At 42.4% G+C, this 27514-nt stretch overlaps 2 protein-coding genes across 4 annotated transcripts in view; one reads left to right on the forward strand and one right to left on the reverse strand.

Annotated features, from left to right (window-relative positions):
• The window catches only part of zgc:172120 (uncharacterized protein LOC799440 homolog), a 126274-nt gene extending 121084 nt beyond the window's left edge, over positions 1 to 5190 (reverse strand). For all 3 annotated transcript variants that reach the window (XM_060925217.1, XM_060925216.1, XM_060925215.1), the window contains exon 1: positions 5099 to 5190. In XM_060925217.1, the coding sequence (XP_060781200.1) occupies positions 5099 to 5144 (46 nt within the window). In that variant the 5' untranslated portion in view covers positions 5145 to 5190. The remainder of the gene's footprint in view (positions 1 to 5098) is intronic.
• Positions 5191 to 10956: 5766 nt separating this feature from the next.
• brf1a (BRF1 RNA polymerase III transcription initiation factor subunit a) overlaps positions 10957 to 27514 on the forward strand; it is an 86260-nt gene continuing 69702 nt past the window's right edge. The window contains exons 1-4 of the mRNA XM_060925222.1: positions 10957 to 11392; positions 18683 to 18915; positions 24716 to 24793; positions 27020 to 27193. Of these exons, the coding sequence (XP_060781205.1) occupies positions 18738 to 18915; positions 24716 to 24793; positions 27020 to 27193 (430 nt within the window). The 5' untranslated portion in view covers positions 10957 to 11392; positions 18683 to 18737. The remainder of the gene's footprint in view (positions 11393 to 18682; positions 18916 to 24715; positions 24794 to 27019; positions 27194 to 27514) is intronic.

Consider the following 27514-nt stretch of genomic DNA (forward strand, 5'->3'; position numbering starts at 1 on the left):
CGACCTTGCACAGGATAAGTGGTTATGGATAATGGATGGATACCTGTAACACGTTCCAATAAAGTTGGGACAGGGCAATAGAAGCCTGGGAAAGTTGTGGTGTGCACAAAAATACCACCTGACTGGAACATTCTACAAGTAAACTGGTTAATGTGTCACTGGAAAGACTCAACTACTCACAAGGAAGGATGGGGTGAGGTTCACCGCTTTGTGAAAAACTGCATGGGTGAATAGTCCAGCAGTTTAAGAACAACGTTTCTCAGTGTATAGTTGTAAGGAATTTAGGGATTTCACCTTCAACATATCAGCAAAAGATTCAGAGAATCCAGAGAAATCTCTGCACGTAAGGAGCTAAAGATTAACACTGAACTTCAGTCCCTCAGGCGGCACTGCGTTAAAAACCGACATAATAGTATAAAGGACATGACTACATGGGCTCATTGGAGAAAGAAGCCCAGAACAAGACAAAGTGGAGGAAGACTGTCAGTGGTCTATGTTCCTCTTTGGAGCCACAGGCTTAAGCTAGTAAGTAAACATGGGCTCGGGAACACTTCAGAAAACCATCATCAGTAAACACAGTTCATCGCTGCATCTACCCTGGAAAGAGAAGGTCAAATATCAACAACATCCAGAAACGCTGGTGAATTCTCTGGGCCTGAGCCCATCTGAGATGGATTGAAGCAAAGTGGAAAAGTGTGCTGTGGTCTGACGAGTCAACATTTCAAATTGTCTTTGGAACTCATGGACCATCCAGATTGTTCCCAGCACAAAGTTCAAAATTCATCATCTGTGATGGTACAAGGGTGTGTTAGTGCCCATGACAGGGGTAACTTGCACATATGTGAAGGCTCCATTAACGCTGAAAGCTGCATACAAGATTTGGAGCAACACATGCTGCCATCAAGACAACGTCTTCTTCAGGAACATCCCTGCTTAATTCAGCAAGACAATGCCAAACCACATTCTGCACGTGTTACAACAGCATGGCTTCATCATAAAAGAGTGCAGGTGCTAAACTGGGCTGTCTGCCTCACATTGAAAATGTGTGGTGCGTTATGAAGTGCAAAATCCAACAACAGAGACCCCGGACTGTTGAGCAACTGAAGTCAGATATGAAGAAGAAACCTTTTTATTTGTCACATGCACACTTCAAGCACAGTGAAATTCACCCTCTGCATTTAACCCATCTGAAGCAGTGAACACACGCACACACTCGGAGCAGTGGGCAGCCACACCAGAACACCCGGGGAGCAGTCAGGGGTCAGGCACCTTGCTCAAGGCCACCCCACGTCAACCTAAGGCCCTGTCCACACTGCAACAGATTCAGGTGAATCTGATAAAATTTATCGTTTCGGCCTGGCGTCCACACGGCACCGGCATTTTGGGTGCCCCAAAACGATATTTTTTGAGAACGGTTTCTAGAGTGGAAAAATCTGGCAACGGCGCCGTTGCGAAGTCGTCTGGATGAGTAGAACGGATTTGTTTACGATGACGTCACAACCACATGACTAGAACAAGCAGCACGCCGGGTAGAAGAAGGGGTTTATGGGACCGTCTTACAGTGCACACAGAGGTGTGGCATGTGTATTGCATTGTTTTCAGCAAGCGTTGTGTTGCCATATGTACCTGATATTTTACTGATCCGTTGCCCATGTGGACGCGATATTTTTTTTTACCCGCTAAAAAAAAAAAAAATCTCGTTGCCATGTGGATGTAGTCTAACTGCATGTCTTTGGATTGTGGGGGAAACCGGAGCACCCGGAGGAAACCCACACAGACACAGGGAGAACATGCAAACTCCACACAGAGCACCTCACCGGCCACTGGGTTCAAACCCAGAACCTTCTTGCTGTGAGGCGACCGTGGTAACCACTACACCACCGTGCTGCCCTGTATATCAACCAAGAATGGGAAAGAATTTCACGTTCAAAACTTTAACAGTTAGTGTCCTCAGTTCCAAACACTCACTGAGTGTTGTTCAAAGAAAAGGTGATGTCACACAGTAGTGAACACGCCCCTGTCCCAACTTTATTGGAACGTATTACAGGCATCAAATTCAGAATGAGTGTATATTTATTAAAAAAAAAAAACCACAAAGTTGATCAGTTTGAACATTAAATATCTTGTCTTTGTATTGTATCAGATCGAATGTAGGTCAAAAAAGATTTGCAAATCAGTGCATTATGTTTTTATTTACATATGCAGCGTCCCAACATTTTTGGACTCGAGGTTGTACAAGTAAATGATGTGTGGATGGAACAGACACTGCACGGCATCGCTGAGGATTGTGTTATCAGAAAGATTAACGTCAAGCGAAGTGAAGGGTTTCAGGAACAGTCTGGATGCAGTTACCTTCTCACTGTGAACACTTGCTCTTAAATGACAACAATTTACCTTTTTAAACAAGAAAACCTTTACTTTTTCCTGGCACTCTGTCTTTTTTTCCCCTTCATTAAAACTGTTGATAAGAACAAGCACGTAGCTATTTCTCTTAATTCATGAAATAAGAATGATAAGTGTGTGCCAAGACATTTGGATATTAATCACAAGCAGGTTCAAAAAACTGTCTGGCAAAAGTTACAGAATCTATTGTGATGAGATTGTTATTTGCACGAAAAATCCGACTGCCAAGCTTGAATTTAACTTGAAGTACTTCGTCAAAACACAGCTCTTATTTGAAACTATGATGTAGTTTATTTCTTGATGTATTTATATAAATTAACTAAATTTCAACCCATTTTGGACAACATAGCAACGACTCCTGCTATTTAAATGTGGCTTTGAGGTTCAGCCTGGAGAAAAAGTACAAAAATACAGTTGTGGTCAGAAGTTTACATATAATGATATCAAGGTCATGGCAACATCTGGACTTTCAGTAATTTCTTTGAACTGTTCTTTTTCTGTGGCAGAATGACTGTACAGCATACAGCTTTAATTTAAAAAAAAAAAAAACACACTAGAATTTGGTGCACAAGTTTTAATTTCCTTTGGGTTTTCTGAAATCAACACAGGGTCAAAAATGTACATACGCTCACTTAGATTATTAATTCAGAGGTGCTAAAACTTCCAAAATGTCTCTTATCTTGCCAAGGCCGAGGTCTCTTAACTTCCTGTTAGTGATCATGATTGACTACAGCTGGTAGCTTCTCTGTGCCTTCGTAAAAAGGGTTTGTTTACAGCACACATTAAAATGGGAAAGTCCAAAGAGCTCAGTGCAGATCTGAGAAAGAGGATCGCAGATATACACAACTCCGGAATGTCTCTTGGAACCATTTCTAAACAACTGCAAATTCCAAGATCAGTTCAAACAATTGGATCCAAGTTACTGTAAGGTGTAGTCACTTTGCCAAGCCACTTTGCTTCAAGAAAACTCAAACCGTCACCCTCAGCTGAAGGAAATTGGTTTGGATGGTCAGGAACAACCTGGGAACCACCATGGCACAGCCCTGCCATGAACTGGAAGCTGATGGATCACTGTCTACAGTTCAGATCACCATGGACTAAGAGGCTGCTATCCAAGAAATAACCCCCTGCTCCAAAATTGATATCTTCAAGCTTAACTAAAGTTTCATGGACAAAGAAAAAGCCTTCTGGAGGAAAGCTGTATGGTCAGATGAGACAAAGATTGAGTTGTTTGGCCACAATGACCACCATGTACAGAGGGACACTGTACCAGCTGGTGGTGGTGGTAGGATCATCATGCTCTGGGGCTGTTTTACTGCCAGTGGAACTGGTTCATTGCACAAAGTGAATGGAATAATGAAGGAGGAGGACTACCTCAGAATTCTTCAGCATAAACCGTCAGAAACTTGAACACGACTTGGGAGTTACAACAGGAACCCAAACACGCATCAGAGCTGGTTGTGGAGGATAAAGCAAGCCAACATTAAGCTTAAAACAAGTCCTGACTTCAACCCTGTTGAAAATATATGGACCGTGCTTATAAGTCGAGCCCATGCCAAAGAAAAAAAAAAATGTAATTGAACTCTACCAATTCTACCATGAAGAATCATGAAATATCCAACCAGAATTCTGCCAGAAGCTTATTCATGGGAAACAAAAATGTTTGGTCAAGGTGAATCTTGCGAAGAGACATTTTACCCACATATTAGGTGTGCTGTTTGTATAATTTTGACCCTGTGTTGATTTCAGAAAACCTAAAGAAAATTAAAACTTGTGCACCAAATTCTTGACAAAGTGACTACACCTTACAATAACTTGGATCCAATTGTGAACTGATCTTGGAATTTGCAGTTGTTTAGAAGTGGCTCCAAGAGACATTCCGGAGTTGTGTATATCTGCGATCCTCTTTCTCAGATCTGCACTGAGCTCCTTGGACTTTCCCATTTTACTGTGTGTTGGCTTACAATGTGTGCTGCAAACAAAACCTTTTTGTGAAGGCACAGAGAAGCTACCAGCTGTAGTCAATCATGATCACTAACAGGAAGTTAAGAGACCTCGGCCTTGGCAAGATAAGAGACATTTTGGAAGTTTTAGCACCTCTGAATTAATAATCTAAGTGATCGTATGTACATTTTTGACCCTGTGTTGATTTCAGAAAACCCAAAGGAAATTAAAACTTGTGCACCAAATTCTAGTGTTTTTTTTTTTAAATTAAAGCTGCATGCTGTACAGTCATTCTGCCACAGAAAAAGAACAGTTCAAAGAAATTACTGAAAAGTCCAGATATTGCCATGACATTCATATCATTGTATGTAAACTTCTGACCACAACTGTATGTCTGAAGCAAAGACATATCGGACATGGGCCAGATTTTTCTTTTTAATATAATATTGTTTGCATCATTCACATTCAATATTTCTGAAATTTGTAAAGTTATAAGTGCAGAGCCTGAGTTCAGATTGTGCACACGTGGTCAGGCAGTCTTGGTTAGTAGTGTTTAGTTTCACTAACCTGTACCTCCCTCTAATTTTCATATTATGCTGAATATTTAAAAACTATGGTGTATTAACTAGTAGTTTGATTGCAATGTTTTTTTGTTTTTTTTTGTTACACTTCACAATAACCAACCAATTATAGGCTGCATTTAAATCCCAGCTCATTAAAATGAAATTACCTGAAGAAGAAACTTACTTACCTGTACAGGTAGTGAGAAAGGACAGGAGGAATATGAGGTTGTTCATCTCAGCAGGATCAGCAGCATACTGTCCCACCCTGCATACACTCAGTCTGTGTGGGTCCTTCTGAGCTACTGGATCAGTTTTTGAAGAATGAATCATGACCAAAGTGACTCTTTTCAACATTTGATTCATTTGGCAGTGAAGAATGATTCATCTGTGTTTGAATCATCATAAGTGCCCCATGAATATAGGAGAGAAATGTTCTCATTGCATTTTAATGAAATTAATAATACAGGATTTTTAAAATTAATTTTTTTTACAGTGCAAAAGTATAAGACTATAAGTTTGGATTTATTTCCATGAAGGCACTTTTAGAACAAAACCAATGCAATTTAAGTCACAGATAGAGACACAAATATCAGTTACTGTGGCCAATTGCTTCCAATTTATGTAAATTTAGATCTAATTATCATCCCAGAGCTCTGATGTTCACATCAGACAATTTCTAAAAAAAAAAATAAATAAAATTACAGGGCTCTACATTAACTTTTGAAACCACTTGTCCTGTCGGGCAAATTGAAAGGAAATTTACTTGTCCGAATGTGAAGTTGACTTGTCCGAAGAAATATTTGAGAAAAAAAAAAAACGGGCGGCACGGTGGTGTAGTGGTTAGCGCTGTCGCCTCACAGCAAGAAGGTCCGGGTTCGAGCCCCGTGGCCGGCGAGGGCCTTTCTGTGCGGAGTTTGCATGTTCTCCCCGTGTCCGCGTGGGTTTCCTCTGGGTGCTCCGGTTTCCCCCAAAGACATGCAGGTTAGGTTAACTGGTGACTCTAAATTGAGCGTAGGTGTGAATGTGAGTGTGAATGGTTGTCTGTGTCTATGTGTCAGCCCTGTGATGACCTGGCGACTTGTCCAGGGTGTACCCCGCCTTTCGCCCGTAGTCAGCTGGGATAGGCTCCAGCTTGCCTGCGACCCTGTAGAACAGGATAAAGTGGCTACAGATAATGAGATGAGATGAGAATGAGAAAAAAAAACACAAACTATTTTCAGCTCAAATACATGAAGCGGTATTGGCCGGTTTCGCAAGTGGAATATTGCGCATGCGCACATCGCTCTTTCCGAATAGAAACATCCGGCGATTCATGAAAACAATATGTCAAGTGAGATGCTTCGGAAATCATGTGAATAAACTGATAAATTTGATACGTAACCCGAATATCGGCGTATTTTGGCACTTGTCCGATCGGACAAGTAACTGAGACAATGAACTTGTCCGACATTAAGTATCACTTGTCCCGGACAAGCGGACAACCGTTAATGTCGAGCCCTGAATTACCTGGCTTTCACAATTTTACAATTTTCAGCAAATTTGCATCATGGTTTGGTGCTTGGGCCTCTTTGATTATGACTTGCAGCAATATTAATCTTTTATGATTGATTACTTGGGGTGGTGTAGTGGTTAGCGCTGTCGCCTCACAGCAAGAAGGTCCGGGTTCGAGCCCCGTGGCCGGCGAGGGCCTTTCTGTGTGGAGTTTGCATGTTCTCCCCGTGTCCGCGTGGGTTTCCTCCGGGTGCTCCGGTTTCCCCCATAGTCCAAAGACATGCAGGTTAGGTTAACTGGTGACTCTAAATTGAGCGTAGGTGTGAATGTGAGTGTGAATGGTTGTCTGTGTCTATGTGTCAGCCCTGTGATGACCTGGCGACTTGTCCAGGGTGTACCCCGCCTTTCGCCCGTAGTCAGCTGGGATAGGCTCCAGCTTGCCTGCGACCCTGTAGAAGGATAAAGCAGCTAGAGATAATGAGATGAATTATCAGGCAGTGGGAGCATGAGTTCAATCCCCAGCACCTGTTAAGATGCCACTTAAGCCTCAACTGCTCAGGTTATAACTGATATAATATGGATAGAACAGGTATAACTGAGATAACTGGGAGGCGCTCTGGATAAGGGCGTCTGCCAAATGGTGGAAATGTAAATGTAAACACTCATCCACACTCTGTGGGTCGAGATTAATACCTGCTGTAATTACACACCTCCACATGATGGGTTGACATACTGGATCTCCTTCTCTCGGAAAGGAAAAACCTCACTGTTTGTTCCACTTTTACAATCAAGCTCTGAGCTGTTTTCATTAAAGAATGGCATTTCTGAATTTTCTCAACCTTTTAACCATTCTGTTTCAGAAAATAGTTTTTTTTTTTTTAATAGACTTCTCTCATCCTATATGGGTGGAAATTGGTAAACATAAATTATTTTGTCGTCGATACCTATCAGCAGTAAGGCTGGGCAACATGACAATATATTCTTGATATTGTGATAAATTATGTAATATCCTTCTCTGAGAAAAAAAAAGGCGTGGTCGGTATTTTTCTGACAATTATAAATAATATAAAAGAATTTGTCAGCAGCTGATAGGATGTGAAAACTTTGCACCAATGTTTTGAATATAAGAAATATGTACATATATTTTTCAGTAATTAATTTTTGTTTCCATTATTATTGACTGTGTTACTCCAGTGTTTTGCTGGCAATCTTTTTCAGAAACTGAAATGTCAGTGTTACATATTGTGCGTCATGATCTCTTCAAGTATCGCGATATGATATTGTTGTCAAATCGCATGCCCCGAATTAGCAGTGTACATCATACATATCTCTGACATATTCGAGTGTATAGTTCATGTGAAATCAGTGTAGAAATGTTTGTTGGGTTTTTTTTGTCATTTCTTGTTCACGAAAGGCTTTTTATTAGACATGGATTAAGTTTGATCTTTGAAAATGACATGTTTTGGGGGCACGACTAATCACAAAACACTTAATCAGCTTGTTTAACACCACACAGATGAGCTGCATTTTAAAATGAATGAAATAACTGATAATAATAATAATAATTATTATTATTATTTTGCACTAATTAAAATTTAAATATAATCAAATGCATGTGACAGACATTAATAAATAGCTAAATTACAAAATATTGTCTATTGTACAAAAATATACAAAAATTCCGATATAAAACATAAAATATCTAAAGCAAAACAAATTTATCTTGCTTATTGTCTAAAATAATTTATCTTTATCTTCATATAAATATTACAGTTGCAAAATCAATTAATAAAATATTTCGATAAAAGAAAATCAGAATATGATGGAAATCTCATAATGAAATATTAATGATACGTTAATATAACTGAATATAAATAATAAAATAAAAACTGAATGAATCAGTCAACGAATCGAAGAGTTATACTGAACCGAGCCATGTGAATCGAATCATTTAAAAGTATAATTTAGTTCCAGTCACTGAGCTCGAGATAAAATCTGGAGAGCTCACAGGCTCGTAGAGTGAAGCCATCCGGCCGCCATCTTACCACTCGCATCGCGTGTATTTGGCTGATGTGTTACACCAGGGGTCACCAAACTTTTTTCTCTGGGGGCCACATTGTTGTTCCTGACTGTGATGGGGGGCCGGGGTCTGGTCAGCTATATCACATAGAATTGTATGACCCAGACAAATATGACCACCAGCAGGCCTCATTGTGTAGTAGAGATTACTAGCCTGGCACGGCCATCCCCACTACTATATCCCCCACTACTATATCCCCCACTACTATACCCCCACTAATATATCAACACTTGATTCCTGGCACATATTTGTTTATCTTTACTAGTGGTTTGCAAAACTAGTAATCAAGTCTTCACACTTTGTTTTAATTTGAAATACCACTGATATTCCATTTATTTATTTTCTAATAAAAATAATATCAAAGCTGTCAAGGTAAGAAACATCTGCCTAGTCGAGGTGATTGACACTGGCAAAGGTGAGTGGAAAATTATAAATTGTAGGTAGGCCTGTTGATATTATTAATAATATAAATAATAATTGTATGCAGCACTTAATAAAGGTCAAATAAATAGGCCTATAAAATAAATACATTTTAAAAAACAGTGAAATTATAATAATATGAGCAATAGATCAATAGATCACAGCAGTTGTGCTGTGTCCTGCACGTCATTGCTCTCATCCATGGCCAAAGCAAAAAACTCGAATTCTGACGCTCTCATTCAGCTGGTCATACACGTTGTCCCCCAAATCTTCAGTTCGCCTGGTCATAGTAGGTGCGGAGAGACTCACCCCGTTGAGCGCATCCTTCTTGTCGGGACACACCTCCTCAGCCACAGCAAGCGTGCATACTTTAACAAAGTCCCCATCAGTAAACGGCTTTCCATGGGTAGCTAGTAGGTGAGCTACCTTATAGCTAGCTCGGACACTAGCCTGGTTGATCTGGGTTTGGCGAAGGAATACATTCTGTTGTGCAGTCAGTCCGCATTTCATCCTCCGAATCCTGTCTTCTCTTGTTTGCCCTCGCAAACTAGCATACTCTTTGTGGCGGGTTTCATAGTGACGACGCAGATTATATTCTTTGAAAACCGGCACACTTTCTTTACATACAAGATAAACTGCACGGTCCTTACACTGAACGAAAAAATAATCGGTGGTCCACTGTTCTTTAAAAACTCTGCACTCTCTGTCAGCTTTTCGCTTACCGCTAGCCATTTTGCTGTCCTGAACACTGACAGTTCTCTGCGCATGCGCTGCCTGTCACTGCTTGATCTCGAGCATATGATGAAAATTCGGAAAATATGAATAGTTCATTTTATAACTAAATATCAATTTTAATTGATAAAATCAACAAAATACAAGATGCAGACATGTTATTATTTGCCAAAAAGCAATTTAAAAAAATAGGCCATGACCACTTTTGGGGATTGCCTCATAGGGCCAGTTCAAGTGGTGGGGGGCAGAGGGGCTGGGGGGCCGGTCAAAGGGGGGTGGCGGGCCGGATCTGGCCTGCGGGCCGTAGTTTGGTGACCCCTGTGTTACACCATCGTATCCGATCAAACTTGCCACAAGAAAAGTATCTCCTGACTTTTTTCCCCATTTCATTACCTTCTCTTATTTTCTCCACTTCACATTCCTTACATATCTTTATAGCACTCCGCTTCACTGTTATTGTTTTTTCCTTTTCCAGTTCAGTCTCTGGTCATTTTTTTGAATGACTCTTTTACTACAATAATTATTTTTACAGAGGTTATTTCAGTTTTTCTCTTATACAGTGTACCTTTCTATTTCGTTTAGTTCTTCTTCCTTCCTTTCTATCTATCTATCTATCTATCTATCTATCTATCTATCTATCTATCTATCTATCTATCTATCTATCTATGATTATAATAGCAACACAAACAGTATTTAGCAGTATTTATTGTACCAAACAGTGTTTATTGGTCACATAATTCACTGACCTGGCGACTTGTCCAGGGTGTTCCCCGCCTTTCGTCCGTAGTCAGCTGGCATAGGCTCCAGCTTGCCTGCGACCCTGTAGAACAGGATGAAGCGGCTAGAGATAATGAGATGATACATGAATCCATGGGTTTAGAAGCTGAAGCTTTTAACTATCAACATTTCAATGCAAAATTGTGAGCTGCTAAACTTGGTCTACACAGACTGTGCACTGAACCCATGCAGGGTCTCTCAGCCAGCTGGCGGATCCGCACGTGATGTCACGAATCTGGATCAATCTGGCTCCAGACTCCCTTGGGATTTTTCCAGATGCGTTTTGTTATTTTTTTTCTGCTGTAGACAGATTTGCCTTGTGTAAAATTATCCTTCTGGATGAGTGTGTAAAGGGACGTACTTTCATATAAAAAAAAAACAACACAAAATTGATCCAGGATATGCACTTTAACACATCAGCCAAATACACGCTATGGGAGTGGTAAGATGGCGGCCGGATGCCTTCACTCGCGTCTACAGCAGGGAACGGGCCGGATTTTACACCGAGCTCAGTGTCCCGGTGTAGCGCGTTTGGAAAGCGGGGGAAGACGACTTTGAAGTTGCTACTTAATCTGGGCAGGATTATGATAATACTCGTCACTTTGGTTTAGCATACTTCCTGAGAGGTTTATAAATTCTTTATTATTACTGACACGCCATAAGGACAGTAAAAGATCGAATTAGAGCTTTTTAAAGAGCGCGCGTCCCCCCTCCAGCAGGAGCGGCAGTGGTATGACCCACCCGACACGCGGCTGCTGTGTGACCATGTGCTGTTTGTTGATGTGAGAGAAGCGGGGGGTGTTTATTTATCGCCCTGTCAGTGGAAGACAGTGAGCTGAGTGTTTATTTTATAACTCGAAGTTTAAAGCTTTGTTTGTTTGTTTAAGTGAATGACAGACAGTTTATTTTCGGAAGAGAGGAAGACGCGCGCGCTGCTGAATCAGGCAGGAGCTCCAGGGAGCCGAGTCAGCAGCTGCTTCAGGTTTGAACTGTTTATTTTCTTTCCTTGCCAGATGTTCAAACCTCTCCTTCCTCATCACAGGCATGATGGCATGGTGGTGAGAAATCACATGCATGAAGGGGAAAGTCCAGTGCATGACACTGCCACGTCACAACATGGCCTCTCCACGCTGCCATGGCTCTGAGTGTTGATGCATTTGAAAAGAATCCTGGTCACGTGTTCAAGTCTTCAGATTTTCCTCCTCATTCCTCTAACGTGCACACAAGTGAGCTCAGTTCACCACTGTGAATGAATGAATGAATGAATGAATGAATGAACCTTTGTTGTCACTGTTACCAGTGAAATTGACCATCAACCTGTCCTTACAGAGGGGGAACTGGACAGGAAGACAGGGATAAAAGAAAAAGAAACACAGTAGTAACATGAGGAAAAAAGACACCCCCCCCCACTACGCTCCTATCAGGAGTACAGTGTGGGAGCATTTAAAAACCTCCACACAAGCACACAATAACACAAGTACACTTTAAAACATGGGACTTGAGGGGGGGCAATCAGGGATGGGTGGGAGGGGAGGAGGTAGAGGTAACCCAGCGCAAGCAAGCAGCCGTCCGCTCCTGCAACCATGCAAGCGGCACTGGTCACGCACCCGTTTGTCACACTGGGGGTGAAAAACGGCGACCATGGAAAATTGGGGAAGGAATGCGAGAGTGTCTCCCAGCAGTGACCTTCTGGGGGAAATGTTGTCCCAGCAACGGCCTTGATCGAGGCCGGTGCTGTTCAGGGAGCCGAATGTCGATAAGATAGAGATTGTTTGGTCTTTCGAACAGACGCAGTCTTTACACGTCCACATCACTCGTCCATATCTGTCCATTTCGTCCATTCTGTTCAATTCAATTCGGTCTCCGAAATACTTATTCCTTGCAAAGCTGAAAGCGTCTCCTAGATGGCAGCCATGTTGTGGTTCAAGTTCTTCCACAGTCTGAGTGCCGACAGCTTTGCCCACCGCTTCAATCATATCGGGCAGCTTTGTGGGGCTTTGAACAGCTGTCACCGTTGTCTGATTTCCTCGATATACCAGGGCGATGCCTAATCCAATCAGCAGAAGTCTGGTAATCATGGTTCCGAATAGGTAGATATCTTCAATGTCCTCCACAGACGTTCCGGCAGGACAGGTGGGTTCCCCCGAACCCAGAAACTGTGTCAGTTTCATTAGGAGACCAGTTTATCAAATCCATGGTTTTTTAGTTTAGAAATTCAATGTGGAGAGAGTCTCTCAAAAAAAAAGTATAGGCAGATGAGACAAAACAAAGAGCACAAGCAGGAAAAAAAGGAGAGGAGAGCAGAGAAATGCGACCGCCTTCCGTGAGAGCACGGAGGAAAGAAATATTCATTCTCATTGTCATATCATTAGAAGAAACCTTTATTTGTCACATGCACACTTCAAGCACAGTGAAATCCATCCTCTGCATTTAACCCACACACACCCAGAGCAGTGGGCAGCCACACTACAGCGCCCGGGGAGCAGTCAGGGGTTCGGTACCTTGCTCAAGCCCAAGGCCGCCCCACGCTGACACGGAGAGAACATGCAAACTCCACACAGAAAGGCCCTCACCAGCTGCGAACCCGAAACCTTCTTGCTGTGAGGCGGCCGTGCTAACCACTACACCACCGTGCCGCCCATTAAAGCTGGGGCAGGTCAGTGCTTCTCTTCCCCGTTCCTCATGGCAGTGTTTCGGATTTGACCTTCTGTCCTGAGGATTGAAGATCCAGTGTTGTGGTCCAGGATAACTTTGAATCTTTCCCTCTGTCATTCATTCATTCATCCATCCATCTTCTGCATTCCTGCATCCACTGATGCTCTGATTCCTCACACGGCAAGATTATAATTCCAGTCTGCAGTTTTACGACGAGCTGAAAGTTGAGTTTTTGAGTCGTTTTGAAATGAGTGCACGGCTTTCGTCAAATTAATGATCTCGATGGTGTGCAAACCGAAAAGGACAACTGGAAATGTCTTTCTCATGCATGCTGGTTACGATTAGTAAATGAACAGCTTTTATGCTGTAATGTTTTTGTTTGGGCGGCACGGTGGTGTAGTGGTTAGCGCCGTCGCTTCACAGCAGGAAGGTTCTGGGTTCAAGCCCAGTGGCCGATGGGGGCCTTTCTATGTGGAGTTTGCATGTTCTGCCCGTGTCTGCGTGGGTTTCTTCCACAGTCCTGGTTAACTGGCTACTCTAAATTGCCTGTAGGTGTGAATGTGTTTCCCGAGCCCAGAAATAGGAGGATTGTGGCAGAAAGGGTGTAAAACTATGCTCCGATTAATGACGTGGATCAATAGGGTCCACATGGACCCCGACCTGGTAACAGTACTGGACAAGGAGGACAGTGATGATGCTATGATGTCCTTGTTTAGCTTACGCTTTGTATTTTCTCTTCTTTTTTTTTTTTTGTCTTTACATTTTTACATTGACGTTAACTTTTACAAGAATTAAAAATGAGGGGCTGAGAGGGAATGACTCTTTACAGCTTCTATAATGTAAGCGAGAACAGGAACCAGCTTGTTTACTGACCCTGAAAGGCAGAGAAGGTGGCTTTTGAGAAACCAGTACGAGTAAAGGCCTCTGCATGGTCTTGCGACAAGGCTTTCGCAGATAGCTTTTCGCAGACAGTTGTAATTTATCGTTGAGTGGGGAGTAATAGGCGTGCGCGATGTTATTCACCGCCACAACGCAAGGGGGCGCGAAGTCATGAAATCGCTAGGAGTAGTTGGTGGGTGTGGTTAGTGGAGTGTTTATCCTCCGGTTACTTATAATGACTAGAACTGGAGTCGTACAGATGTACGTACTTCCTCACTTCCTCGATCAACCGCTCTTCGTGCTGCTCCGTCTTCGCTCGTGTTTTTAAAAATGGCGGTCGTGAAAACAAACCAAACCGGGAAAGTAGGGAAGCGGATGTAGAGTGGACCAATCAGAGCCCTCTTGTCTGCGACGCTGTCTGCGAGGCTGTCTGCGGTAGTCACAATTTTTGGGAGGTGCACGCAGAGCGTCTGCGAAGGGGGGGGGCTTCGCAGACGCCATCTGCGAGGACTGGGTTATCAGCATTAATTGGCCTTAAGGCAGATTTTGAAAGGATCCAACTGATAAATGCCACTTTTTCCTTCAAAGCACATGAACACGCACTGCCTGACTACTGCTGCAGGAGGAGGAGTCCCTGAGAGGGAGGGAGGGAGTGAATGTTGGGTCAGAGGAGCCTAGCGCATCGTATCGTTGTCATATCCAGCTCAAAAAAAAAAACACACAAAACCGGCTCACTCCATCAGTTACAGCCATCGTTGAAAATCAGTACCGACGTTCATTCTGTTTTGACATCTTGCTCTTGCTGCCTTCACGCGCTCTCGTCGGAAGATCCTACTTCCCACTTTTGAACTTGGAGTCACGAGTACGTCGTGTTCAAGTTCTTTGTTGTCGGAGCAAAATGAAATGCAACAGACCCAAGCTACCGTCTCACTCGTTTCTTCAGGAAAGCCTGTTCTGATTCCATGACGCGCGTGCGAAATAGCGTTGTTCTCTGTTCTGTAAAGTGTACGCAGATTACAGATTAGGTTCTGTACACAAGCAACAGCGAATGATAATTTTATTTGAAAAAAACACAAAACAAAAAACGATTGCATTCCATCCACTAGTGAAACTGTCCTCTTCTCCGCCATGTTTAAAGGTTAAAGGTCGTTCCAACTCCAGGACTCGGGTATCAGAATAATTCCACTTGAAGATTGAGTTGAGGTGTTTAGGTGCATTTACTGTAACTCTGAGAGCATGTGAAGGCAGCATTTACCCAACTTTCTTTTTCTTCAGGGTTTCTTTTCTTGCTTTGTTTCGTTTGTTCAGCTCATGTTTAGCCTAGGTCACAACCGGACGTACGTTTTTTTTGGCCATGCGATTTTTGGCGTTTCCCAAGTCGCTGCGTGTTTTTTTTTTTTTTTTTTTTTGTTCGTGGAGAAAGACGCACGTTGGCCGTAAGTTTGTCTTGCAACCTGAAAAAAACGTAAGCGCCCGTAGAGTTTGTTTGGCATGACAAAGAACCTCTGCGGCCGGTCTACGGCTCGAAAATCAGCACATCACACGCGCGCCCTCCGTGCGTTTCTTGCGTTTTTTGCACGTAGACCAGCCGTAGGAGCACGTACGGCCGATTGTGACCGAGGCATTAGGTGTAACAGGAAATTTTGACTGCTGTTCCTGTGCCATTCTTGTGTAACTAGCTTGCTAGGTTTACGGGTCAGCCACAATCAGATGTACCTACTTGTTTGAGATCATGTAACACTATGTAACAGCCTTCTATTTATGTTTATTAAACTATTTCATATGTTGTAATGGTAGACTATCATTGCCAATGTATGACGTTTCAAAGCCAGATCATAATTTACCACCACTGAATCCATGTTTCAGTTTTTTTTATCAGACAAACTCTTCATATTGCACATTTTCACCATGTAACGCATGTTCATTTGATTTAATACCCCAGAATGCATCATTGCTGCTTAAACTTGGCAATAATTTGTCAAACACTAACTGTTTTAGTAAATCAGCAGATTTTTGAGGAACAAATTGACAGCTGAATCACGGAATTCCGATAAAAATGAAATCTTTCACAATAGTTTTGTCAATGGGGGGTGCTGAACCTAATTTGTTTTCTTTGTCACTGCAAAGTTGAAAATGGCCTGAGAAATCTTATTTAATGCATTTTAATAAACAGTTTAAATTAAATACAGACATTTTATGTAGTGTGTGATATGATTTGATACAAAAACCTTGTTGCTGGGGGCATATGTTTGCAAAATTCACATGCCATAGATTTTGCGTGTCATTTCCGTTGTTTTCTGTAGTGTCTGTAACGGTCTTGCTGTAACAGAATGCTACAGAATTTTTTACCATTTTTGGTGATTGACATGCATTGGTCCTGTTGGCCTCATGTAGGGCTCTAGTTACATATTCATACATCTTTAGTTGTTATATTAATAGATATATTTGCAATATGTAGTGTCCGTAACGGGTGTAGTGTCCGTAACGTTGTGTGTAACATTTGTTCAACAAGTATATAAGCTATGTAATCTTTGATGGAAAGGACAACCAACTGTCAATTAATTAAGGAACTAGTATAATAAGCCGATACTATGCATAAAATGATGTTTTGTGAGCCCAATAATTGGAGCTTTATTAAAGTGTTGTGAAATTTTGTGTTTCTCTGTCTAATATCGGGGTCCCTGATAACGTGTCACATAACTAGAAGACCCAGCAAATATATGTAACTATACTCAATTGTAACATTCGACAGGGCACTTTATGGCATAACAGTTCGTTGCCCCATCAACATTTGCTTTTGAGGTGTTTTAAGTGGATCTATCCTGTTATATCTTTTAATGTAGTGTCCGTAACTTCAACAACCTAGCAGAATGGGGCATGTATAAAATGAGGTATATTTTCAAAACGGAAAGAGAATGCTACATGAAATTTTAGGTATGGGACCCCAATATGTTCAAGCCCATAATATCACAGTTTTGACCATTTTGGGTAACCTTGGGTTTTTTGTTATTTTGGAACCTATAAGGTCCATCTGATCTTGGCTGACCCGTTAGCATTACATCTGCTGAGTTTGGGAAAGACTTCGGTGACACGCTGCGAGTGCACACAGGGAGACAAGGGGGGATTCAGATCGGGTGCATCGTGGCTCAGGTGGATAAGGCGCCATACCATAAATCCGGGGACCTCGGGTTCAATTCCGACCCGAGGTCATTTCCCGATCCCTCCCCATCTCTCTCTCCTGCTCATTTCCTGTCTCTACACTGTCCTATCCAATAAAGGTGAAAAAAGCCCAAAAAATATCTTTAAAAAAAAAAGGAGGATTCAGATCGAATGAAATGAAATGATTGGATGAGCTTTTTACAGCCCTGAGACTGACACGCATGACACTTTTTTTCTCTCCTTTTTATTGTCCAAGCATTTGATTTATTCGTTGCTAATGGGATGTAAAGCAGATGTTAAAGTGCATATCACGGGTAAATTCAGGAGCAAGATCAATGTAATTATCCTGTTTTATATTAAACTTTGGTCAAATATCTGTAACATTCTGCATTCTCTGCAATTTTTTTTTTTACCTTGAGCAATACCAGATGAATTCAGTTGAAATCGAGCCATTTGAGGCAAATTGGTCCACCTCTGAAAAAACTTGGCGTTTGGATTTCCCGGCAAGCATTGATTTTTGTGATGTCGCGTGCGGGACGCCTCCTTCTGAATCCTACATCAGCGCTGGTTTGTTTATGAGCAAACGACCTGGTGGTTTTCTGCAAATTTCTTCAACGTTATCGTGTAATTATTAAAATGATTAACAGATGTATCGTAGGAGGGTGTAGCAACACCAATCATGATGGGATTAGTACTCATCGCTTCCCAAAAGACCGGACAATGAGAGAGAAATGGGAGTGCTTGGTCTACACAGGCTGTGCACTGAAACCGTGCAAAGCTCGCACAGCCTGCTGGCGCCTCCGCAGGTGACGTCACGAATCTGGCTCCAGACTCCCTTGGGATTTTTCCAGATGTGTTTTTTTTTTTTTTTTTCTTTCTGCTATAGACAGATGGTCTTGTGCAAAATTACCCTTCTGGATGAGTGTGTAAAGGGACAGACTTTCATATTAAAAAAACACGAAATTGGTCCAGGATATGCACTTTAAGAAATCTAACAAAAATGTTTCAGGAAAAAAAAAAAAAAAAGTCGCCCGTGCTGCCTTTAAACGGAACTATAATCAGATAAAAATGAAAAGTCTGTGGCATTCGTGAATCAACAGGAAGTTGTCTTTGTTGGTGAATTGCTGTGGTACTGTCCAAAAAGAATAAAACGCAGTGAACCGTGACCGCCTTCAGCGTGGTGATGGTGACTCTGCACTGACACACCGCTCTCACACACTGATCATTTTCCTGGAATTGCATGACAGAGTGTTTCATTCCGACCACAGAGTTTTGAAAAAAATGCACGGTTCTTGCCGAGAGCGTGAAATGTTTGTCTGATGGGATTTCGTTGTGCCATGGCATGGTTGGTGAAATTAGTCATGATTTGGATTTGGAGATCTGATTATTGTTCTGGATTGAGGTTCAGTGGCCTGAGGATCCTGTTGAAGATCAGAGTCATTCCTGAGGCTCTTACTTACGTGGTGTGAAGGCAGCTTGTAATTCTGATGGCGCTTTTTTCTTTCAGTATGACTCCCAGAAGTATTCATCTCGAGACAATAATGTTTTTTTTTTTTTTTTTTTACTTTTGTTGAAACAGACACTCCGGCTTCTCTGTCCATCTTCGGTAAGCGCCAGACTGCCCCACTGCCACCATGCGGCGGTGTCAGAACTGCGGTGGGACGGATGTGGACGTGGACCAGGCTCGCGGTGACGCCGTGTGTATGGGCTGCGGCTCTGTGCTCGAAGACAACATCATCGTCTCAGAGGTGACGTTCGTGGAGAGCAGCGGCGGAGGCTTATCAGCGGTCGGCCAGTTCGTGGCCTCGGACTGTGAGTGATTGATTCTCACGTGTGCTAATAATCAGCTTTATGATACACTGCGATGTTCACGATACTGTTTTATCGCATGCTTATTATTTTTATTTATTTAGTCTATCTATTTATTTATTTTTTCATCACAGAAGCGTCATGTTTGGATTTTTCTCATTTAACAGATAAAGCTTGGGTTAGATTTGATCAGCCAAATCACATCACAGTACGTACATGACTTGATCATGTGACATTTGGCAAAAGTACTTACTTTAAATACACAATATACAGTGGTGCTTGAAAGTTTGTGAACCCTTTAGAAATTTCTATATTTCTGCATAAATATGACCGAAAACATCATCAGATTTTCACACAAGTCCTAAAAGTAGAGAAAGAGAACCCAGTTAAACAAATGAGACAAAAATATTATACTTGGTCATTTATTTATTGAGGAAAATGATCCAATATTACATACCTGTGAGTGGCAAAAGTATGTGAACCTTTGCTTTCAGTATCTGGTGTGACCCCCTTGTGCAGCAATAACTGCAACTAAACGTTTGCGCTAACTGTTGATCAGTCCTGCACACCGGCTTGGAGGAATTTTAGCCCGTTCCTCCGTACAGAACAGCTTCAACTCTGGGATGTTGGTGGGTTTCCTCACATGAACTGCTCGCTTCAGGTCCTTCCACAACATTTCGATTGGATTAAGGTCAGGACTTTGACTTGGCCATTCCAAAACATTAACTTTATTCTTCTTTAACCATTCTTTTGTAGAACGACTTGTGTGCTTAGGGTCGTTGTCTTGCTGCATGACCCACCTTCTCTTGAGATTCAGTTCATGGACAGATGTCCTGACATTTTCCTTTAGAATTCGCTGGTATCATTCAGAATTCATTGTTCCATCAATGATGGCAAACCGTCCTGGCCCAGATGCAGCAAAACAGGCCCAAACCTGTACTACCATCACCATGTTTCACAGATGAGATAAGGTTCTTAGGAAAACACTGCATTCCAGCATTTCTCCAAACATAACGGTTCTCATTTAAACCAAAAAGTTCTATTTTGGTGTCATCCGTCCACAAAACATTTTTCCAATAGCCTTCTGGCTTGTCCACGTGATCTTTAGCAAACTGCAGACGAGCAGCAGTGTTCTTTTTGGAGAGCAGTGGCTTTCTCCTTGCAACCCTGCCATGCACACCATTGTTGTTCAGTGTTCTCCTGATGGTGGACTCATGAACATTAACATTAGCCAATGTGAGCGAGGCCTTCAGTTGCTTAGAAGTTACCCTGGGGTCCTTTGTGACCTCGTCCAGGGATGAGAATTTTCCGCAGATCCGCGGAATTCCGAGTTTTTCCTGCTGAAAATGTCATTTTTGTGAAACATGTAAATCCATTGAGAAAATTTCGGGGGGGGGGTTCGGTGTGTGTGTGTGTGTGTGTGTGTGTGTGTGTATGGTTAACGATCTGTGGTCACCTTATAACGCAGACATCCCGAGTCTCCCGGAAGTTTCGGGAGTCTCCCGCATATTGATAGCGGCTCCCTGATGCCCGCAAATTGGAGAATATCTCCCGGAATCTAGAGCAAGAGCGTGCACGCGCAACATTGTCTACCTCGCGCGTCTTAGAATGTGCGCATATGACGGAGCGCGAGAGAGAGACTGCGCGTGTGCCTGTTCATGTAGCGCATGCCAGATAAAGAGCATCCTGATTGGGTTACTCAGCAAAATAAGCCAATCAGCTTTCAGTACGGGCGGGCTTTTATCCCTTTTCTTGAGGACCGACGTTTTTAGTTGAGTCAGTGCAGCCTACAGGATCGGCATGGCAGAGAACAAGCGCGCGCGCCCCAAAAAACCAAAATACAAAACCCACTTCAGCTCAGATTACACAAAAGAATCTCCCTGTCTAATAAGGGTCAACAATAATGACCGTTTCGCGCGATGTACTGTTTGCAGCAGTGGTTTCAGCATTGCCCATGGTGGCTTAAATGATTGTAAAGAACATGCTGAGGTGAGGAGTGTCAGTTCGTGTGCATTATATTTAGGTCTCCAACGGGCTGTCATGAAAAGACCAAACTTATTGAAGATTTCCGTAAAGTAACAATGTATGAATATACATCATATATATCAAATACACGTCATATATAAGTGTGTATCTTTTATAAATGGGGTTAGCTTATCTAATGTAGCATGTTGGGGAGAATCATAGTATCATATCTATATTTCTGATAAAATTTTAGGTATGATGGGGCGGCACGGTGGTGTAGTGGTTAGCGCTGTCGCCTCACAGCAAGAAGGTCCTGGGTTCGAGCCCCGGGGCCGGCGAGGGCCTTTCTGTGCGGAGTTTGCATGTTCTCCCCGTGTCCGCGTGGGTTTCCTCCGGGTGCTCCGGTTTCCCCCACAGTCCAAAGACATGCAGGTTAGGTTAACTGGTGACTCTAAATTGACCGTAGGTGTGAATGTGAGTGTGAATGGTTGTCTGTGTCTATGTGTCAGCCCTGTGATGACCTGGCGACTTGTCCAGGGTGTACCCCGCCTTTCGCCCGTAGTCAGCTGGGATAGGATCCAGCTTGCCTGCGACCCTGTAGAAGGATAAAGCGGCTAGAGATAATGAGATGAGATGAATTTTAGGTATGATACCGTGTATAACTCTCCTACTTATTGGCCATTTCATAGGGGGGAATTGCTGGCATGTGCCGCGCGGGAGCGTCTGTCCAAGTTTTTTAGGCCGAGATGAACTTAGTTTTTGATTTAAAAAAAATTCCAATATGTAATGCCCATTGTACATGCCTATCCTTTAATTCAAAATCACCATCTCAATCTTCAGATTGACCGTATGGTATCTGTATTACATTACACAACATCCTGTCCAGATAAAACCTCGTTAGTTCACACAGCAGTTGAAAGGGAAGTGATGAGTGATGTTGAATGTTGCCTGCTTAATATGCAAGACCTCCTGCTACCATGATAACATCAGAAGAAAGCTTCAGAGAATTATATGACAGAACTTTTTTCTGGTTTGCACTTCATTGTAAAGGATTAGAGTATTCAAAGACATGAATAGCTAAAATGCAGAAATATAATACTGTAGAGCTCGTTTATATTAAAAGGTGCATTGATTTTTTTTTTTTTGAAATCATCAAATGTGAATTGATTAAAAACAAGTCTCTTGTCCCATATTAATCATTTTCACCTGGTAGTCCACCAAGAAGGGGAATTTATTTCCAAATAAATTGCAACTTTTTGCTGATAAAATTAATGGTTTTGGGGTAAAAAAAAAAATAGCCAAAAATCATTAGCTCCCACCCCCTGGGCCCCCACCGGGGCTCTGCCAGGGAAATCGATAAATCAAACAGGATAAAGAACTATTTCCGATGGGCATGGCTCGATAGTAGCGTTACCGTGCAGATAGGGACACAAACTGTGACGACGTGCCTGACGGAACATATCCAAAAAGTGGACGTGCCAGGAAAGGTTCTGTGTGTTCTGTGCTCAGATATGATCAATTATGGAAACAGAGGAGCTAGAAACATCCAGGAGCACATCAAAACAAAAAAGCACAAAGGTACGTTTTACTTAAATTGTCAAACATAGAGTCAGGAGGAATCTAATATATCATTACGGTTACCTCCATTATCGCTCACGATATATATTTGTTATCTTAAAGTTTATAAACAGGGGCGGCACGGTGGTGTAGTGGTTAGCGCTGTCTCCTCACAGCAAGAAGGTCCAGGTTCGAGCCCCGTGGCCGGCGAGGGCCTTTCTGTGTGGAGTTTGCATGTTCTCCCCGTGTCCGCGTGGGTTTCCTCCGGGTGCTCCGGTTTCCCCCACAGTCCAAAGACATGCAGGTTAGGTTAACTGGTGACTCTAAATTGAGCGTAGGTGTGAATGTGAGTGTGAATGGTTGTCTGTGTCTATGTGTCAGCCCTGTGATGACCTGGCGACTTGTCCAGGGTGTACCCCGCCTTTCGCCCGTAGTCAGCTGGGGTAGGCTCCAGCTTGCCTGTGACCCTGTAGAACAGGATAAAGCGGCTACAGATAATGAGATGAGAAGTTTATAAACGTTTTAAACCATCATTGAATTTGAAAACATTTTTTATATATATATATATATATATATATAAGGCGCACCCCCCTTTGAACCCCCCCCATGCACGCTTTGTGTGCGTTAGGTCTGCCCTTGTCAGACATTTCAGAGGTTTTTTTTTTTTAAATGTCCCATTCTCATCCCTGCTCATCGACTGTTGCACGCCTTGCTCTTGGAGTGATCTTTGTTGGTCAACCACTCCTGGGGAGGGTAACAATGGTCTTGAATTTCCTCCATTTGTACACAATCTGTCTGACTGTGGATTGGTGGAGTCCAAACTCTTTAGAGATGGTTTTGTAACCTTTTCCAGCCTGATGAGCATCAACAACGCTTTTTCTGAGGTCCTCAGAAATCTCCTTTGTTCGTGTCATGATACACTTCCACAAACACGTGTTGTGAAGATCAGACTTTGATAGATCGCTGTTCTTTAAATAAAACAGAGTGCCCACTCACACCTGATTGTCATCCCATTGACTGAAAACACCTGACTCTAATTTCACCTTCAAATTAACTGCTAATCCGAGAGGTTCACATACTTTTGCCACTCACAGATATGTAATATTGGATCATTTTCCTCAATAAATAAATGACCAAGTATAATATTTTTGTCTCATTTGTTTAACTGGGTTCTCTTTATCTACTTTTAGGACTTGTGTGAAAATCTGATGATGTTTTAGGTCATATTTATGCAGAAATATAGAAAATTCTAAAGGGTTCACAAACTTTCAAGCACCACTGTAACTGACCCTGTTTTCAGCCAACCCATGTTTGGTGAACTCAACATATTACAATTAGCTAGATGATAAAACTGAACATAAGCCACGCCCAGTTTTGACTCCGTCACACCTGTTACTCCACCTTTTTGGTGAAAACTCCTCTTTCCGAGTTTATATTGATGGAATAATCCTTGATGGCTGCGGGTTTTATTTTTTTTCATTCAGTGTCGTTTTAAGGAGAGAAAAATTCACTTTTATTTAATTAAAATTGCCGTAATTTCTCATCATCGAGATCTCTAAAATAAAAGAATATCCAAATACGTACTAAAATATGTCCAAAGCTAATTTTATATATTTATGTACATCAAAAGACGAGAACTAATAAGCTGCTGGTTGGAAATGAAAAAGAAAAAAATAATCTTGTTTCAGCTTCACAAAAACCTCAAAACTTTTTTTATTTTAATATTGCAGTGAAACATTGATTCATTCAGTGGTAAGTGTTTTTTTTTTTTTTTTTTTAAAGAGGAAAATGTTATGATCACTTCAGTGCCATCTGATTCACTAGTATTTAGAAAAATATGGATTTATTGGAAATGAATTGAAATCTTCTTGAGAAAAGAGTGTGTGTGTGTGTGTGAGAACTCCTTTGTAGCTGAGTGATCTGAGTCGCACGATGTCGGCCTCTATATCATAATGATCCACTGTGTGTGTGTGTGTGTGTGTGTGTGTGTGTGTGTTTTGTAGGTTAGTACATTGAGAGCACTGTCCAACTCCAGAAACTAGCAGCTGATTGCAGGGTCACTTTTTTTTTTTCTTCTCACCTTTCTTTCATTCTGTGATAAAAGACTAGAAGTACCTTTCTGTATAAACTGCAGTACAGGGTTGTAACCAGCAGAGGCCGCCATTTTATTGAAAAACATATTACTGGACCAAAAGCTGTGCGTTTTTAATTTTAGTTTTATTTGTTTTCTGGGAATTTTTGAGTCTTGCTGGTGGTGAATGTGTGTGTTTTTGTGCTCCAGCTCCGGGAAATGTCCCGTCTCTGGGTGGAAACTTAATGGGGACGGGGAAGGAGTCCAGAGCGCAGACGTTACAGAACGGTGAGTGAACACTGAGAACACACGCACAAGCGTTTGCGACAGTTATTTATTTCAGGATGATTTGAACAAACAAATATGCAAACGACTGAGTTTGCTTATCATTTAAAGCTGATGTATGTGCAAAAGTCTGTGCACCCGTAAGCCTTTCAGTGTTGGGTTTCACGGATGTGCCTTCATCATCACGAATAACAAAAACGTTTAAATGGTCTTTGTTGATGATGGAAAAACAAGTGATGCAAGTTTAAAAGTTTGTGTTCCTCTTTCTCAATAAGATCAACGTTATTTAATAATATTTTTACATTATTCATCATATTACTGTGTGAAATTTGCCAAATGTCACACACTGACATTTTCACATGAAGTGGTGCGGGGGGGGGGGGGGGGGGGATTAATTTTTTCTTTCTTTCACTCAATTTTATTGCCGTCTTATTTGTCGCAGGATTCGGCCACATTTCGGTTGTAATGAATTTAACTTGTCCTTTGAGAGCGATAGGAAGAAGCAGTAACTGATTTAAAGGCCTGATTATGTGATTCTGCAAAGATGCACAGAAAGGGGTTTTTGGGTAAGCATCGCTCCCGGGGGCTCCGAGAGAAGCAGAGGTGCAGGGATCTGAAATTAGGACTGTGTGTGTGTGTGTGTGCTGTCAAAGAGTGAGCTCAGATGACAGATGTCTTTCTTGTGTGTGATTGTGAGTTCAGGCACAGCCGTCCATGTCCCATGTGTGATGAAGATCCTGGGGACGCTGTGAAGATTTATCGTGTGTGTGTGTGTGAGTGCGTTTCTTCCGAGTTGTGTTTCCTGACTGCTGAAATGACCTCGCCGTACATCGAATGATCAGAGGAGTCCGAGTGTGAATAATTCATGCTGAGGACGATCATTTCTGCTGAAAGACAAAACGCGGCTTCAGAAGTCACGGCTGTGTTAATTATCATTTGGCGACACTTTAAAAAAAAAAAAAACTTGAATCATCAGTTCCTCTGTTTTTAAAATAATCAGGAGTGTTTTTAGCTTTGCATCGCGTCATCAGTGTAATAAGAGAAGCAGAGAGTTTTCCTTACTGTGCCAAAACTAGGTGCTGATTAAATTCTACATTTCCAATTTGAATATTAATGAGTCTGTGTCCATGTCACATGACTTCGTTCTTTCACTTCTTGGACAACCAAAGCTCTGCTTACTGGACATGAGGGGTGGACTTACCGAGTGCACGGTACAGTCAGTAGAAGAGTGTTTGAGAGGATCTGAGCAGGACACATCGCGTTCTGAAAGGGGACATGCCAGACACTTCTCAGTTATTTTATATTCTTCCCTGAGGGGCTTTTGTAAAGTTTGATTTTTAAATTTTTTCATTGCCTTGGTTCTTATTCCTCGTACTGTTTTAGCATGAAGGGAATCTGGAGGAATTTTGATGCGTAAAGGGCAAGGGCTCAAGCCTAATCTGAACACCTGCGATCTCTGATCCCTCACTGCATCAAGAACCGTCATTCCTCTCCAGCTGATAGAACCACATGGGCTCAGGATTACTTTGGCAAACCTTTATCAAGCTATGATACAGAGTTACATCCACAAACACCAGTTAAAACTTTACTGTGCAAAAAGGAAGCCTTGTGTTCACTGTGTCCAGAAGCGCCTTTGGGCTGGGAGACGTCTGGGATGGACCATCGCTCAGTGGGAACGGGTATTGGGGTCAGATGAATCAGTATCCAGGTCTTTTTTGGAAGAAATGGACGCCGCGTGCTCTGAAGACGAAAAGGACCATCCAGACTGATCCCGGGAACAAGTCCAAAAGCCAGGGTGTGTCATGGTATGGGGTTGGGTCAGTGCCCTTGGTAAAGGTAACTTCTGTGATGGAGGATTCATGCAGAAAAGTACGCTGAGATTTTGGAGCAACGTTTGCTGCCTTCAAGACGACGTCTTTTCCAGGGACATTTCAACAAGACAGTGCAAAACCACATTCTGCCCACATTACAAAGGCGTGGCTGTGGAAGAAGAGGGCGTGTCCCCTCCGTCCCCAATAGAGAGCGTGTGGAGAATTTAGAAATGAAAAATATGACCGCGACGACCCCGTACTGTTACACACCTTAAAGGAGATACGCAGAACCTTTTATTTTTAAATACATTTCTGAGTGGATAGTATCTCCATCCTTGACTCTTGTATGCTGCATAAATGGGAATATTTTTTATTCTTGAGACAGAAACTTGTTGTTTGTTTTTTGTTTGTTGTTTAGCGAAGAGGAATATAAATCACCTGGGCCACCAGCTGCAGATGAACCAGCACTGCCTGAATACGGCCTTCAACTTCTACAAGATGGCGCTCTGTAAACGCCTGACCCAAGGGAGGAAGTCGTCCCACGTTATCGCCGCCTGCCTCTACCTGGTGTGTCGGACAGAGGGCACGCCCCGTATCCTTTAGGGGAGGAGCAACAGAAGGAAAGGCGGGGTCAGGAGAGGATGAGGAAAAGCAGAGGCGGGGTTGGGAGAGGACAAGAAATAGGAGAGGCGGGGTCAAAGTAGGAGAGGACAAGGAATAGGACAGGCGGGGTCGAAATAGGCGAGACAGGATTGAAACAGGAGGGGTCGAAATAGCCGAGGTGGGGTCAGGAGAAGATGAGGAGAGGCGGGGTCAGGAGAGGACGAGGAATAGGAGAGATGGGGTCGAAATGGGAGAGGCAGGGTCGGGAGAGGATGAGGAGATGCGGGGTCAAAATAGGCAAGGCGGGGTC

This window comes from Neoarius graeffei, chromosome 7 (genome assembly GCF_027579695.1).
Source record: "Neoarius graeffei isolate fNeoGra1 chromosome 7, fNeoGra1.pri, whole genome shotgun sequence".
Lineage (NCBI taxonomy): Eukaryota > Metazoa > Chordata > Actinopteri > Siluriformes > Ariidae > Neoarius > Neoarius graeffei.